Here is an 18,372-nt window from a genome sequence, read left to right as displayed (position 1 = left end):
GGCTGCAACCGCCTCTACCGGCCGCCCGCCGCGGTGCCGCCGTCGCATCCACCCGCCGCCGCCGCCACCACCACAGAGATCCACCGCCCCTGCTCTTGCCTTCGTGCAACTACTGAGAACAAGAGAAAGATAGAGATGAGAGAAAAAAACGAGAGGAGATAAATTGCGAGAGATAGAGAACGTGGGAGAGAGAACGTGTGAGAGAGAAAAAACAAAAAGAAGAAAAATAAATTCTAATTGAACGTGAATGTCTAGGTTTATAAGATTTAGGGTATAAGGGTAAGATAGGGATTAAAAAAAATTAGGGGTGTGGCTCATATATTATTTCAAACTAAGGATTTAATTAAAAATTAAATTTGGATTTGTCATTTAGTTCAAATTATGTTTCCTTTGAGGGGCTTATGGCATATTAACCCTATATTTGAACAATATTTATTTATTTAACTACGAAAACATACGCTATTATCAGATTGTTGCACAAAATAGATTATTCTCACCATCTTATTAAGGTTGGGTTTTTGTCAGCGGTAAAATGGAACTTGCTAGTAGATTTCCTTAGACATAAACAAACATACAATTATAATTTGGAGCTTTTCAATCACAACTCGGGGATGTAGCTCAGATGGTAGAGCGCTCGCTTAGCATGCGAGAGGTACGGGGATCGATACCCCGCATCTCCACTTCTTCTGCTGTTTATATTTATCAAACGCGGAAACGTTTTCCTTCAGTTTTCATTTTTGTTATTAACCCTTTCCTCATTTATATATCATTCTTATTAACTAGAATTTTGGCCCGTGCGATGCACGGGATTGAAGTAAAATTAATACAAAGTAAAGTCCAATTTAAACGACAAAATTGAAGTTTCAATTCATTTTGATATTTTGCTATATATATTCATGATAATCCCCCATTCATAAAATTTTGTTGCCATATTTATTAATTTAACTTTATATTTTTTATGTAATATGATTGTATATTTATCTTATCTCAGTTATTGTTGAAGTTTGACGAATATTTTTCTTTATCACCCATAATAGGCCTCAGTAAATTTAGTGTAAAATGATGCCATTAAATCTTAAAAGTTTATCAGGAGCAACTTTACTTTTATTAATAAGATAAGAACCAAATATTTTTCTAAGCAATTAAATAAATTTTCCATCATATTAATATTAAGTAAAAATGACAATTTTGGTTGGAAAAGATACGTAAATTTGGGGCGAAAAAATCTGGATACTTAACAGATTTATTAAACTTGATTATATTAAATATAGTATAATGTAAAATGATGCCATTAAATCTTAATAGTTTATCAGGATCAACTTTACTTTTATTAATAAGATAAGAACCAAATATTTTTCTAAACAATTAAATAATTTTTCCATCAAATTAATATTAAGTAAAAGTGACAATTTTGGTAGGAAAAGATACGTAAATTTGGGGCGAAAAAATCTGGATACTTAACGGATTTATTAAACTTGATTATATTAAATATAGTATAACAATAAAATTATGTAATTAAATAAATAACAATTATAATTTATAACTATCAAATGAGCGGTAAGAACCAAATATTTTTCTAAAAAAATAAATAATTTTCCCATCAAATTAATATTAAGTAAAACGACAATTTTAGTGGGAAAATATTATTTTTATTAATAAAATAAGAACCAAATGTTTATCTAAACAATTAATTTTCCATCAAATTAATAATTAAATGACAAAAAATAAAAGTAAAAAAATAATTAAATGACAAATATAGCCATAAAATGAGCGGGAAAAAAAACCCTAGGGTTTCACCAGAACAACCTTACTTTTATTAATAAGATTTATTGGATGCTGATTAGTCTCTTGATTTATTTTTACTCTGTATAATAAATTATATTAATATTTAGTTGATTTAGTAATATTAAAGATTATTACCCCATATAATAAAATTATTTTACAAATTAATTATTAAAAATAATTAGATTATGAATTGGAACGCATATTAAATTTTAATTTATGAAATGTAACGAATCTGATGCCTGTTTTTAGGGGTGGTTTCGGTACGTTTGTCGGATATTTTGATCCGGTATATCGGTACGTGACACTCTGTCATTAATTTTAAATTGTTATCCTTTGAATCATATAAATTATAATAAGATGATATTTATGAAAACACAATAAAATATTCTAACGACTTGGGTGGTGATTGCGAAAGCTTTTTGAAAGTGATTATGAGCTTTTTTTTGCTCATAATCTGTTTTTCAGGTGTTTGCAGAATCAACTTTTGTTTTTGCTTCTCTAAAAATAATCTGCTTTAAGTTATTTCTTTAAAAGCATCCCTAACCCTGCTTTTTATATTTAAGTTCATTTTCCGGAATATTTACAAACACCCCCAACTTTTAGAAATAAGCACTTAAAACTGACTTAACTCACAATCACTAACTTTTACTTTTAAATAATCGTTTGCAAACACCAGCTTAACCAATAACAGTGGTTATGTATGTGACCGTATTCAATTTCTCATACTGCCTCTCCCAACATTTATCAAACTTCAACTTCATTGATTTAGCTACACTTTGCATAATAGGATTAATAGAGTTATGATTTTTCTTTTCAATCTTAATTTGCAGCTCCACTATTTTAGTGAAAATTAAAATGAGATGTACATTTTTTTGTTGCACTAAAATTCAATGTTGTCTCGTAAAAACCTTTTTAGGAACTTAACTTTTTAAGATTTGACTTATTTATTTTATGTAGTAATTTTAATGTTTATTAATTATTAACAATATAAAAGAATATATATATATATATATATATATATATATATATATGTATATATATATATATATATATATATGTATATATACATATATATATGTGTATATATACATATATATATATGTATATATATACATATATATATGTATATATATACATATATATATATATATATACATATGTATATATATATATATATATGTATATATATACATATATATATATGTATATATATACATATATATATATGTATATATATACATATATATATATGTATATATATACATATATATATATATATATACATATACATATATATATATATATATACATATATATATATATATATATACATATGTATATATATATATATATATATGTATATATATATATATATATGTATATATATATATATATATACATATATATATATATATATATATATATATATATATATATATTAGTTGAATTATAAAATTTAAATTTGCGGTACGGTACGATATTACCGTGGTATACATATATATATATATATATATATACATATATATATATATATATATATATATATATATATATATATTAGTTGAATTATAAAATTTAAATTTGCGGTACGGTACGATATTACCGTGGTATTAAAAATACAATACCGCTACCGTACCGTATAATAGTGGTACGGTAGCAATACCATACAAAATGTAGTGGTATCCGAAGTTTCAGGTTCAGTAATTTTTCGGTATTATTTGGTAGGTATATCGTGGTATTCGGTAGATGGTAAATATTTTCCAGCCCTACCTGTTTTTCTCCTTAATTACGAGAAATCTCACCTCCCTCCCTTAGGCTAGATATAATCTTATATATAAAAGAAAGAAACGTTGGGCAACCCTGTAAAATCCTAATGATATTTATGTAATTATTTATTTCTAATATTTTTTCTGTACTAATTTTCAACAATTATCAATCTCATATTTTTCATCAATATATCTCAAATCTTAATATATAAAGATTTAATTCGATTTGTTAAATCTAAACCTATATATTTGGATTATAAATCTTAATATGTAAGATTTAAAAAAATAATATTATATAAAATATGAGTAATACTACATTATTAAATTTTACTATATTAATGTACTATATTTTCTTATTGTGTATTAAATTGATTTTTTTTTTCACTTTTGAAATAATATCCCGTGCATCGCACGGTAAAAAAAATTCTAGTTCGGATAAAATAAATTACAATAGTAAAAATTATTTATTAATATTAAATGTCATGACCCCGTAAAATAACTTATAATTATAATTAAATTACTGTTTTACTCCATCAAGTGGCGCCGTCTTTAGGAAGAAGGATTCGAGTCTAGACGTAGGTCCTTCAATCTGAAGGAGAACTACATCCTAAATGATTGAGGGAATACCTTTTACTATTTTCTTTCAAATTCGTACATTCTTTATATCTCTTATCATATGACTTGTATGCATAAATTTCTAAATATTATTTAGATCAACTGGAGAATATCACGTGTAAAGCAACCTTGCTGTCTCGTGGATAGATTGATCGGTGAAAATGGTGGTAAAAGGTATCAACCGCAAGCTAGAATATTTTCAATTGAGAACGACGACACCTCTGAGGGGGACACGTCAAGGACTGAGATCGGGAAACAACAAGCAAAAGTCTGGCGAACTGAAACGCCTCCTCCAGACATCTTACCCGTGGACTACAAGACCTGATTGATGTGCAGATCCTATTCAAAGCCTAAGAGAAGAAACTAGCCAAAAAAAAAAGAGGAAGTCGGGCGACTTAAAGAAGAGCTATTAAAAGCTCGAAACAGCAATGAAGAGGATGACCAATTTTGTGCCCCACACAGTTCACATCGGAGATTCAGATCGGTAGATAGAAAAGGAATACCTTACTACAATCCAGATTATTTATCAACATGAAAATATGCGTAAGATAGAACAAGAGCAATAAGAAAGGAATTTCGAATTAGTGACATGCAACACAAGCTCTGACAGTTAAAAGAGCGAAGGAACAATCCGAAAGAAATACCGAGACAACCCAAGCAAATCGGTGGGAAAGCGCCTCAACAACCTGTGCGTTTTGCCCATGATGAATAAGCGACAACCAAGGATTATGATAAACGAGCTCAAGAGAGCAGCCATTTACCCAAAGGATGACCAAAGAGACATGGGCAGATGGGAGGAAGGAGAGAGGATCATGTCGTTGTAAGAACACCTTTCAGCAAAAACATTGTTCATGATGCATTACCTCTCAATTTCAGCCCCATAAACTTCTTTTATGACAGTTATGGCGACCCACAAGATCATTTATATCGTTGCCAAAGTACAACGAGGTAAAATGTCGAGTGTTCGCGACATCCTTCGTTAAGGCTGCACAGCTGTGGTTTAACAATCTCCCACCTAATTCCATATCTTCGTTCAATCAGTTTAGCTATTAGTTCTTACACAATTTCTACAGTTCATGTAAGTAGAAAAAACTAGCATGACCCTCTTTAACTTGAAGCAAAAAAGAAGGAGAAGTGTTGCAGAGCTATGTGAGGCGTTTTGGCGAAAGCTATTAGAAAACCCTACAACCCAATCATAGATTTTGGTGGGGGCGTTTGTCCTGGGACTTCGAGAATGAGAGTTCTTCAAATTTCTGGTAAAGTGCAGTGTGTCCAGGTTTGACGAACAGTTGGCACGAGCAGAAAAATACATTAACCTTGAAGATTGTCAGCAAATATGTCGAAGAAAGAGCGTTCACGAGGAGAAGGGCGCACCACGTCATACCTGATAGTTAGGCCATCGAATCACTCGAACGGACACCAAGGGGAACGTCGAGATTTGTTGGTAGGGATGCAAAGCAAAGAGAGATAGGTTCCTTATGTTGGGAATCAGGCACGTGTGCGCAGCGGAAAATAAAATTTTATATGGAAAACTTATTTTACATATAGTCAAGTGCACAATTTTAACAATTAAATTGTAACTTATTGCTTCCAGCGCAAATTAAAATACATACATACATAATATTTAATTTGCTCTTAATTAAACAATTAGCATGCTCGCATTAAATCAAGAATCATGCATATAAATATTTTCATAAATCAATGAAGCAAAACCCATATAGCATATACCAAATCATAATTAATCATATTAATTATTTAATTAAATGCAAACGGGTCCGATTTTACCTCTTGAAGCGCGAGGCAAACTATCGGATGCAAAATAAATTACCACGGAAACCAATCCATGCAGTCGGAAGGAGCATCGGCGGAGCGGTGTCGGACGCGCGGGATAGCGGCGGCACGTGAAACTCACGAGTTGTCTTTGGGCATCGCGTGCAGGTGCCTTCGGCGGCGGCGTTGCTATTGGACTGCCTTATCTTCCTCCTCTTGAAATTCACCTCGAACACTGAGTTCTACAATTACGTGGCACTAGATAAGCAAAAGTTAGAAATAAATGGCAGGAAAAACAAAAGAAGAGCTACCAAGCGATGGTGGCGGCGCGTGGAGATGACGGCCGACGTGATTGAGGGAGAGAGAGAGTCAGCGGCTAGGGTTTGTTTGCTTGTACGCAAGACCTATAAATGTTGTATTTATAGTGTCTTGTGCACAACCCTAACATGTTTAAGTTGGACCGGACCCAACAGCTTAAACCCTAAATGTTGTATTTCTGACAAACCAATGATCGGAATAATATAACAAATATATTTTCGGAATCACTGAAACGTCCTCGTCGATACGAGTGCTAATTCTCAATTTTCAATTTCTAAAACTGGAAACCCTAATTTAGTATGCCTGCTTAATCGGGAAACTTCCCAATTTAGAAGGTTCACTAAAATCATTGCCTAGTTCATTTCTTTTCCATTCTCATTCATAATTTACACTTATGAATGTTGGACTCAATCGTATTGACTTCCAATTATGCAAAGACCAATATTTTAATCTTTGACCGTTTATTCAATGAATTCAAGTGCATGAGCAGTGTGACCCTCGATAGTTCATGTGTAAGCTAGCCGTTGGCCCACAACCCATTGTGGTTCAAACTCGTCTCTAGAGTTATAGTTAAGATGAAGCTCGTTCCAACTTAACCACCCAATGAATCAAGATTGACATCTAGCAGCTACGCGTCATGATTCCCTAGATACAAATGAAGTGCCTGTAAGAACCGTGTGATATAGTTAACGTACAGTACGATCCCTTCGATACATATGTCCCGATTGAACTAGAGGCATTGGTTCATCGAGAGTCGTGGCCTCCTTTATAGTTCAATAACTGTGCGACCGTTCTAAGTATTTCAATCGGTTTGTGCATAACTTAGGGAACCACATTCCCTTGATCATCACATAATCAGCTCTCGCCAGAGACTTAATGATTACAAACTATAAGAACACACAGGACATCCAAGACTGTTCTAGCTTGAATCCCCGACTTCAATGCACATAACTCCCACTAGATTTTGGTCTGCACGAACAGTGTCCCTTGTGGCGGTCCTCAGTGGAACACAGAGATAGTTCATGAAACAGCTGGTCCTCTAGTGAAGTCACGGTGATGTCTGAGTCTTAAGTACTAATGGTGTACAACTATGTCATAGAGATCTCTACTCGATTATTGAGAATCACTTAGAGATTTCTAGGATGAGGGAGTTCCGTGAACTCATCAAATTATGACAATACCAATTACTGATGAGACGCAATACACATACACTAAGTGTTAGTCTCGAATGGAAAATGCCGATATCCTCATTGGTGGCGTAACCCGATGACTAGGAACATGGTTTACCAGTTATATTATTGAACTAAACATTTCATGATTCTACTAGATCAAATATACGTAATTATAATAATTGTAAGGACTATATTTGTGCTTATGCAAGGGACAAAGATATAGAATTCCAAAAGGTGTTGTTATCATTAATACGAAAAATGATTATTTATTACAATAATAAACGAAAGACCACAACCACAAGTTAGCTTGTTGGTCACCTACTTTAACACCTTACACTCAAAGAAATGAAGGGAATCAATTTACAATCCCAAAATAGTGAGCCACGACGAGCTACCAACCCAGATATATGACTCGTATGCTGGATTGACCATGTCGAGAGAAAAAAAATTCTAGAACGCATTTCCTAGCACCTCATGTTACGTTATCCAAAATTTAGGGATGAACCACCCAAATGTCACCCCCATCTAGGATGTTCCGTCATTTTCACAATGATCATGGTGATCAAACAAGCGTCTGCTTCACGCTAAAAAAATGAAGTGGAAAGGATGATCCGAGCTGGCTGACCGGTAGAATTAATCGCCGAGCGTAAGGGTCTAAAGAAAAATAATAGAACGGAAGGATGGACAACTAAAGAAATGGAAGACCTAATGGAGCCACCAGGAAATAGAGGTTTCATAAATATGATAGTAGGAGGCCCAACCGACTGAGACACTAACCGAACAAGGACAACCTACTAGATTAAATTAAAAGAGGTGAGGTCAACCAGATCGCTACAAATACAGGACCTCTACCCACAATCGAATTCAGACTCGAAGATTGTAGTGTTGTGGACACTCTGCATAACGACGCGTTAATGGTCACTGCTAACATAGAAGTTACGACGTGTCACGTGTCTTTGTTGATGCATGAATCTTGTATGACTTTTATTTACAAAAGTACTTGGAGGAAGACATGAAACCGGTGACAACATCAATGTACAGTGACACGGGAGAAGCGATTTGACCGGTAGTACAGATAAAGCTAATCCTGGGACTCGGAGTCTACCTACTCATCAAGACAGGAACAATAAACTTCGTGATAGTGGATGCGACCTCACAATATAAAGTGATTTTTGGATGGCCATGATTGCCACTTTTCAGGCCGTACCTTCCGCTTTTTTTGCATGAAGCTGAAGTTCCAAGTCGGATCAGCAATCGAGGAGCTAATATGGGATCAGATTGGATCGCGATCATGTTACGTTGATTTTTTTATGAGAAGGTGAGAAGAACAAGAGATGTGAAGTTCTCAAAGACGAAATGAGCGATGAGAAATGAGCTAAAATAAACCCAAATGACAAACAAGAGTACATTCAAGCGGGAGATGAGATGAATATCGAGGTGGTACCAGGGTGACCATAATGCATCATCTGCATTGGGTCCCACTCGAAGATGGCCTAAAAAATAAACGTGCTGAACTATTAAGAGGTAATGCCGATTTGTTCGCATGTAAACCATAAGACTTGACATGGATTGATTCGAAGACGATTTTCCATAAGGCTATATATAATGCCAAATGCAAGGCAAGTCAAACAAAATAAAAAATACTACGGTGCGACCAAAGATGCGATATCACAGAGGAAGTAGATCGTCTCTTGCGAATAGGCCATGTGAGGGAGATCCAATTTCACACGTGGTTGTCTAATGCAATGCTCGTAGCAAAATATGGTGGTAAATGAAGTATGTGCATAGATTTCCACGATCTAAATATGATTTGCCCTAAAGATCATTACCCTCTACCGTGGATAGATCGATTGGTAAATGCAATGGCAAGCTGCGAACTGCTCAACATGATAATGGCAAGCTGCGAACTGCTCAACATGATGGATGCTTCGCAAGGCTATCATAAGATCAAGCTCGATCCAATGGATCAACCCAAGGTAATTTTTATAGCTTTGAGTAGCACAAATTGCAACCAGACTATGCAGTTTGGATTGAAGAATCCAAGGGGAACTTATGAAAGACTCATGACAAGGTGTTCGCAAAACAGTTAGGGCGCAACATAGAAGTTTATCGAGTTTATGTGGATGACTTGCTCGTAAGGGAAAAGAAAAGCAAGTTCACACTTGGAGGATCTTCGAGAAACTTCCTCGACCCTCAGGATATGGCATGAAGCTCAACCCAGCAAAATGTTCCTTCGGAGTATAAACGAGCCACGAGGCATCTAAGTGAACCCATAAAAGGTGCGAGTAGTCCTGAAAATTACACCACCAGGAACCATTAGAGAAGTTCATAATCCTTAGTAAGGAAAGTCGTAGCTCTCAGTCGCTTTATCTCGCGACTAACACAACACAACTTCCCGTTTTTTCGAGCTGTGAGAAAAAATGAAAGAATTCGCGTAGACAAAAGAATGCCAGCAGTTATTCGAAGATCGTAAGCAACTCTTGACCACTCTACCACTATTGTCAACACCCGAGGTGGGTGAAACATTCCACATGTACTTATTGGTGGGAGAAGCATCGGTGAGCTCGGTCATATTTCGCGAGGTGGAAAAGAAACACTGACCGGTATATAGTGTAAGATTTTTTTTTGCATAGAGCTTTGGTAGTAAGAAGTAAAAAATGTTGGATTCGCCTTGACCATTATTAGTTTATTAATTTATTATTAGATTACCAATTTATAAATTGGAACAAATCTTAATATTTCATTTATGAAATGTATTTGAAATTTATTTTTCCGTTTAACTAGAATAAATTATGCATACTCCCTCAGGCTAGAAGTAATTATAATTAGAGTAGACACCGTCAATCTAGTTTGAAAATTAGGCCTGCATCCTTTCAAGTTTGATAATAAGTATTACTTACACATGACCATGGTTCCAAGTCGATCCGGACCAAAATAGGCCGGTTGATAGGGACCATTTAACTGGGTTCATAATTTGAAAACTGGCCCATACTACAAGGTCCGGTTCAAGGTATATTATGGTCTCGTGAACCGATAATTAACCGACAAGTTTTGTTTATTGTTTATTTTATTTTAAATAAAAAAATATAAAATAACCGTCGTCATTGCTTTTACAGTATATATCATAGACCAATATTAAAATATTATTGAACTGACTGTCGAACCATCGAAACCTGAGATTAACTACAATCTTTAGACCACAAATAATAGTTATTTTGCTCTTCATTTTCTTACTTGTTTTCATTATCTTGATTTCAGTCCATTATCTTATGGGCTTTTTGTGAGGAGATCCCTGATCAATCATCTTTATTATTCTAGGTTTATGTGCTATATCTTTCTTGCCAATAAGCTCATTCCTTTAATATGTCTTATAAATAAAGGCAAACTTAATGTATATAACAAAATTACCCTCAATCCTTTAAATTTGTAATTGTAACCCCAATTTAACTTCAATCTCATCAATTGGCAAAAAAAAAAAAAAAAATCAAATTTTGACCTTTTCTTTTTTCAAACATTTCTTTCGCCGCCGATTTTCGGCATTGACTTTTTTTTTTTGTTGAATTGTTTTTTCTGTTTTTCTTTTTGGCACCCGCCAATAATCGATGACAGTAATATTACCGTTTTTTGACTGTAAAACTACTGTAATCACAATAATAATACTGTCAACCACATTAATATTTTTTATTTTTTTTCATTTGTTGACCGGTCAACTTAATAATATTACTGTCTTCTATTGTAATATTACTGTGGTTGACAGTGAAATTACTGTAAACAAAATAATATTACGGTTAAACACATCAATTTTATCTATTTATTTCTTGACTTTTTTATTTTCTGTGATTTGTTGATTGATCAACGTAATAATATTACTGCTATTGTAAAATTACTATAAACACAATAATATTACTGTCGTTATAGAGACAGTAATATTACTAATATTATGTCAACCACAATAATATTACTAATATTAATATCAACCACAGTAATATTACTAATATTACTGCCAACCACAACAATATTAGTTTTAATTTCTTGTCTTTTATTATGTTTGCATTTGTTGACTAGTTAACATAATAATATTATTGCATTACACACTAATTTATTATGTAACATAGTGATTTTGTTGTGTTAACATTATTGTGCTAGATAGTAATATAGCAATATGATTGTGTTAAACAGTAATATAGTTAATATATCCTCAACCACAGTAATATTACTATTTTTTGCGGGGCCGAAAAATATTAAGGAAAAGAAGAAAAAAAGAAAAAAAAGGTCAACGCCGCCGGTCAGCGGCAGAAGAAAAAAAGTCAATGGCGGTTAACAGCGGCTCATGACCGGCGGCGACGGTCAAACTTAGAGTCAAAATAGGGTTATAGGTCAAAATTGAATAATTTGTGAAATATAGGGTTAAATGAATGAAATTGAAGCATATTAAAATAGTTTTTGATATGATCCTCTCTTTAACAAGTAACTATGATGAAACGTGCCCTAGAGATCTAAAAGGGTTATTGCTCGTTGCTAGTAGGTGTGGTGCAGTGATCACCAAACAAGATGACTTCGATTGGTTGCTGTAGGACCGAAAGGAATTATGCTCTATTATTCGTGACTGACCTACCCGAAAAAGTTGGCCGTTTGGTCCGAGGCATGTCTTCACATGTGCTTCCCTTGTGTTGCTGGGCTATGAGCATATATACATATTCCACAAGTGGGGAAATTGTCGGGAATCATTTTATCACTGTGGTAGAGAGACTGAACAATTTCTCTAACCATCTGCACTCAAAACCATGAAATGAAAGAGCTAGCATATATACCATCGGTTTCTTTTTATGTGTCGCTTAACTTATCTTGAACACATGACTTCTTATTTATATATTAGAAATATTTTTTTACGTAAATAAATATTAAATTTAAATGAATATCTCGCATAGTATAACTCTTTCAAATATTGAACGAAATTATTTACCTAATTCAAAATATAAATTAAAAATTAAATTTCTTGTTTACATCAATCTCGTACAATTAATTATAGGAGTTTTTACAAATAAGCCCATCAATGGTTACTTATTTATAACGATATCCAGACAATAAACTCCTTTACAAAAAAGTCCACACATGGTCCAGATTTTTGTAAAAGACTAAAATAGCCCCTCATACTTTAATATGCTCCAATTTCATCCTTTAATTTAATTTAACCTCAGTTTGACCCTAAATTTCACAAACTATTCAATTTTGACCCAAAACACATTTTTATGGACAATTTCGTCCGTCACCGCCGTTGACCGCCGCTCTCCGGCGTTGACTTTTTTTTTTCTTCATGATTTTTCCACCGGTTTACGGTGTTGACCTTTTTTTTTTCTTTCTAATTTTTCCACCACCGGTTTCTGGCGTTGACTTTTTCGAATTTTTTATTTCTTTCGTTCTGTAACATCTTTTTTTTTTTTCGTTTAAACAACAATATTGGTGTGATTGACAGTAATATTAACTATATTACTGTTAAACACAGTAAAATTAACTATACTACAGTTTAACACAGTAATATTGCTATATTAATCTCTAGCACAGTAATATTAACACAACAAAACACATTATTATTGTGTGATGTTGACCGTTTAACAAATGTAAACATAATAAAAAGTCAAAAGAATTAATATTACTGTGAGTGATAGTAATATTACTATAACAACAGTAATATTACCATCAACCACAATAATATTTCAATAATAGACAATAATAATATTTACATTACTCCGTGAATAACTCAAACCAAATAAAAAAACCCAAACAAAATAATAATATTATGTTTTTTTCTTTTTATATATAAGGTATAAGATATTAAATGGATGAACTTATTGGTGAAAGAGATACAACCTGAAACATAGAATAATAAATATACTTGGTTAGGGATCTATGCACAAAACTCCCCTAAATTATAAATAAAATATAAGGTAAATTAAATATGTTTGCCTGTTTGGTTAGAGACCTATGCAAAAAAACCCCTTAATTATACTCCCTCGATTCCATTTTAATTGTCTTTCTAGAGAATTTTTTTTCATTTCAAAATAATTGTCACTTTAGGATTTCAATGAAGTATTTATTGTGTTTTCTCAACTATGCCTTTATTACTATAAAGAGAATTAATACGAGTGGTTTTTTAGTCATTTTATTATGATTCTTGTAGAATCTATGAACATTTATTAGTTTTCTTAATATATGTAAATTATCCCAAAAAGACAATTAAAATGAAATAGAGGAGTAAATAAAATCTCAGGTAAATTAAATTTTATGATAGGTAATCATAATTTGGTATCACATTTTAGAAACATCTCAAGAAAAGCATATTGATCCATCCAACAAACAGTGTACAACAAATTGCTGACAAATTTTCAACAAATCCCTGGGTGTAAAAAACAATTGTGATGTAACATACCCTAGGGCCGGCCCTGCATCCATCAACAAGATCCTCCACGAATTCCATCGTAGAATTGATTGGCATTGAAGCTGATTTGCGATGGATTTCTGGCAGAGAGCACGGACCTTCGCGGAGGAAGCGGCGAAGAAATCGCAGGAGCTGACTCAGGGGCTCGGCTCGGCTAACTTCTCCGACGTCGTATCGGAGGCTTCCAAGCGTTCCATGGAGTTAGCCGCCGAGGCTTCCAAGTTTTCCAAGGAATTCGCTTCAGAGGCTCTGAAGCGCGCCGATCAGATCTCGGCACAGATTCCGCCGCCCGCCGTCGTCCTGAACAATCTCGTCGATGCCGCTCAGAAAGGCGGCAACGAGCCCGTTGACCTGGAGATGTTCGGTATTACGGACGAGTTGAGGGAGTTTGTCAAAGGGATTACTCCCAATACTTTCAGAGATTTCCCTCTTCTAGGTATGAATGCTTGATTTGGTTCATTTGGATCATTTGATCAAATAACAGAAAAGTGAATTTCAGAGCACTTTACATTAATTAATTAATTAATTGATTGATTCTTCCATTAGAACTACGAATATCATATCCATCCAATTAGTACTTATATCAGCGAGCATTTTTCTTAATCGCAGATGACTCAGAGGTATCTGATATTCCTACACTTTCGAATGTTAGACAGGATCTCACCGAGTGGCAAGAAAAGCATGCCAAGATTGTTTTGTCAACTGTGAAGGTTAGTTTTTACATGCTCGTAATCAACATCCGTTTTCGGTAGATAAAACCTAGGGATAACCTAGACAATCAACATCTATTTCCATTTCTATGTTCCAACTTCGAAATGTAATGCCTTAATTCGTGAAATTGCAATTTCCGTTGTAAACAGTGTTATCCCCCGTTTGAGCAATGATGCTTTTTTCACTAGTTTCAACCACCAATCATTGTTTAAATCTCGTATAACACTCCGACATTTCAAACTAGGGCATTGTTTAATGTCTAATCTAATGCCCTAGTTTGAAATGTCGGAGTCCTATACAAGACTTAAACAATGATTAGTGGTTGAAACCTGTGAAAACGAGCAACTGACTAGTTTTTTGAGATTAGACATTACAAGGAATTCCTAAATAGCAGCACTAGCAACTGGCTATGAGGAAACGAGCCTTAACAAACTTATAATACGAGCAAGTAACCTAAGCGGAAAGAGTCTTAACAAACTTATCAAATCAAATGCAGGGGGTACTAAATTTCTCTGGCCTCCCAAACTATCATGTAGGATGTCAGATTTGGATTTTCAGTTCAAAGTATGCCTCAGTTTATTCTTGAAGTTTAGTTCCGGTCAACACTTGCCCTATTTGATTGTAACTCATTGAGTATTGATAATGTCAGAAAAAAGAATTATTTTGTAAAATTGATTTAGAGTAAACACGCCATTTACTAAGTTTATATTGGATTTTTAAATAACATCGTATCTAAAGGGAGATTCGGTTAATATTTTTTTTTTAATTTCGAGGTGCCTATGTGTAATATGATCGAGCCTTAGGGTAGGACCATATAATTTACTTAATATTTGGTCAAGGTGTAAGAAGGGAATTTCTGAGAAATTAATGACCAAAAGGAGTCAAATAGTTAGCTAAAATCAATCCTCAAGGGAGGTGTAACATTTCAAATGTGAGGGACCTAGCTGTAATCAGATTTCAGGCGGACATTGGTGTAATTTACCTTCTTTAATATGAATGAATTTGAAATGACTTGACATTGTGCTTAGAATCACAATGACAATAATAGTTTTTGCTTTCTTTCAGGAAATCTCAAAGCTAAGGTATCAGTTGTGTCCACGAGTGATGAAAGAACGGAAGTTCTGGAGGATCTATTTCACTCTTGTTAACAGTCATGTTGCACCGTAAGTAACTTGCCCTTGCACGAGTTCAATTATTTTCGGTAATTTACTCATAGTGTTAACTTTTTATTTATTCCCTTTAATAATTCTCAACTCCTTATTGCGATGATAATATGTTGAGTTCCTCAATTTTACATCCTGCACAGGGAGAGAGAGATAGATACTATGATTCTAAAGGCATGACTCATTTATGTACTACCGAAGCTAAGATTGTGCAAGAAACATAACTCGGAAATGGTTTTAAATGACACTTTGTGTATTGATTATTATCCATATTTGATGGAAACTTTATGCTTAGAATAAGTTAACATTTCTTATTCTTTATCGACAAAGATCTTATAAAACAATTCCGTGAGAGTAGCATGACAGTGAGTCAGGAAAGGACTTCACGCGTGGAAATTTATTAATCCGTCTGAACTGGTTTTATTTGGATGGCAATTTCCAACTGTTTGTGAAAAATTTCTAACCTTTTCTTTTCAGTTTTTTATTTCAGATATGATGACTTTGGAGTTCATCTTTTTTTTTTTTCTGCATTTATGAGTTTGTGAGATTCAGTTATATGACTTGAAATCAAATTTCAAGCTCAAATTGTTGAAAATGTTAGCTAGTCTAATACCTATTCAACCTAATAGGTTAATTACTTGGTAATATCATATCGAAAGCCTGTACTGAATCACAGAGATTGAAAACCAAAGAGGGACTCACTTTTCTTTGGTATTAATATGATGCTAGTGTTATGGATCTCAAGATGCTACATAGAATATTAATATTTAAGCTTCTATTTGGCTGTGCTTCGTGCTATTTATGTGGCTTGGATGACTTTATATTTCGTTGAATAATCTAATCTATCAGTCTGCTATAGATACGAAAAGCGCTACACAGAAGATGTAAATCTCAAGGCAGCTGAAAACGTAAAAGATGCTGAGGTGAAGGGAATTTCATCAGGTGTGGGAACTGAAAAGAAAGATGAGAGTTCAAAACCAAAAAATAATACATCAAAATCATCAGCTTCTGAGCAGGATTTAGATGCATTTCTTCTTGGAGATATCGAGGACAGTGATGATGGTCCAGGTATACTGTATGCATTTTTAAATCATTCGGTTTATGTTGCATTCTAACTTGAGTGAAGCTGCCTTTTTTTGCTTTAATTATTCAGATAAACAATATTTCCCGTACCATCTGTTTTTATTTCGGTTTTTGTATTTTTGAAAACGATATAACATGAGTTTCTCGGCTCAATTTTTGTCACAACTTCCAAATGTGATATCTGATTTTCCTATGATTCTGATAGAAAGAGAAGCAGAGTCTAACAGGATAACCCAAAGAAACAAGATCTTAGCAAGATAAAAACTAGAAAATTCCAAATTTCCAGTTTTGAAGTTATTAAAGAAACGTAACATAGATACTTCGAAGTGCTTTCAGTTAGTGTACATGTTAATTTAGCAATAAGTTCGAAACTTCAAAATGATTTGTAATTTGGCAGTTTTGATAATTTTTTCATATTTTCACAGTTGGAAAATTACTGCATGTCGTCAATTGTTAGTTTCAAGAATAGAGAATGCCACGTCTTTTTAGCATGCTGATCGTGTTTTCTCTCTTTCTCAGATAACGATAAAGATGATTTGGATGATGATTTTGACAATCTATAGCTCGGGTAAGTCAAGTGTAGTAGTTTTATTTTCATCTGCTGTTCTCCTTTTTACTTGATTACTCGATTCTACATGCCTACAGATACTTCGCGTATAATTTCAACAGGATGGGCAAACTTTCTTAAATGACAGACATTTAGAAAAAAAGTATAAAGTTGGCCAATAAGTTAAAAACGAGCGAGATGAAAATCTGTCATTATTTCTTTTAAATAGGTCAATGTTCAAGGACTGTCTGCAGTTTATCATTGTCATATATAGGATTCCGAAGTTCGATTATACCAATTCACTTATTTCTCTGTTGGTTTTCTTTCAGTCCCGCACGAAGATGAGAAACATTAAAAGCCATAAAACACTCTACAATATCATTAATGCTTCTAAAAGATTGCCGATAAAGCACTTGTTTAATGAAGACTACGAATGAGGATCAAAACTGTGGCGATACTTGTTAAGAATAGTAAATCCTATCTTCTCTTGTTTCCGTTTTACTAAGATGTCTCTCATTGCTTTTTTTTACCCTCAGTTTTCTTCTGTTGTATCAAAATTGTTAGCAATTGCTTGTTGAATGTTAAGAAATCGCTATATCTTTTGATGTTTTTTGCCGCATTACGGCCATTTGCCCGAACGGTTGTCTGATTTTCTTGATTACATGTGTGTATCTAATGAAACATCTTTGAAATATGTTTATTCGCCACCAAATACATGGGGGGTATGTATTGATTGATGGATTTCAAGATTTAGGATTTTATAACAACATTTTTGTTGAGCTTAATTTGAGTAGTTTTATGTTATAATGAGATGTTCTATTGTGCTTAATTAAAAATGTTTTTCAACAAATCATCCAAGTGATGAATAAGTTAGGGCATTAAAAACATCAATAGTAAGTCTTACATGGACTAAATAAAGTATTTAATTATTTTCATTTTTTTTTGTGTTTTATATTTTTCAACAAGTTAAAATTGGAAAATGGAATAGACACTTTTGCAATTACCG

General features: G+C 33.6%; 1 protein-coding gene and 1 non-coding gene across 2 annotated transcripts; both read left to right on the top strand.

Annotated features, from left to right (window-relative positions):
* The first annotated feature begins 607 nt into the window (after positions 1-607).
* Positions 608-680, top strand: TRNAA-AGC (transfer RNA alanine (anticodon AGC)). The gene has a single exon. It is a non-coding gene; the product is annotated as a tRNA-Ala (tRNA).
* Positions 681-13,701: 13,021 nt separating this feature from the next.
* Positions 13,702-18,060, top strand: LOC105973521 (hypothetical protein). The gene is made up of 6 exons (XM_012998552.2): positions 13,702-14,298; positions 14,472-14,572; positions 15,639-15,736; positions 16,596-16,804; positions 17,339-17,387; positions 17,696-18,060. The coding sequence occupies exons 1-5, from the start codon at positions 13,935-13,937 to the stop codon at positions 17,380-17,382; spliced, it is 816 nt and encodes a 271-aa protein (XP_012854006.2). The 5' UTR covers positions 13,702-13,934; the 3' UTR covers positions 17,383-17,387; positions 17,696-18,060.
* Positions 18,061-18,372: the final 312 nt, after the last annotated feature.

The sequence above is a fragment of the Erythranthe guttata genome, chromosome 4 (genome assembly GCF_056151865.1).
Source record: "Erythranthe guttata isolate IM_541 chromosome 4, IM_541, whole genome shotgun sequence".
NCBI lineage: Eukaryota > Viridiplantae > Streptophyta > Magnoliopsida > Lamiales > Phrymaceae > Erythranthe > Erythranthe guttata.
Note: the sequence above shows the minus strand (reverse complement) of the source record. Positions and strands in the feature narration are given on the sequence as shown.

Coding starts and splice junctions, on each gene's coding strand:
- LOC105973521 (XM_012998552.2), top strand. CDS start 13,935: ATGGATTTCTGGCAGAGAGCACGGACCTTCGCGGAGGAAGCGGCGAAG. Junction 14,299..14,471: donor CAGAGATTTCCCTCTTCTAG/GTATGAATGCTT, acceptor TCTTAATCGCAG/ATGACTCAGAGGTATCTGAT. Junction 16,805..17,338: donor GGACAGTGATGATGGTCCAG/GTATACTGTATG, acceptor TCTCTTTCTCAG/ATAACGATAAAGATGATTTG.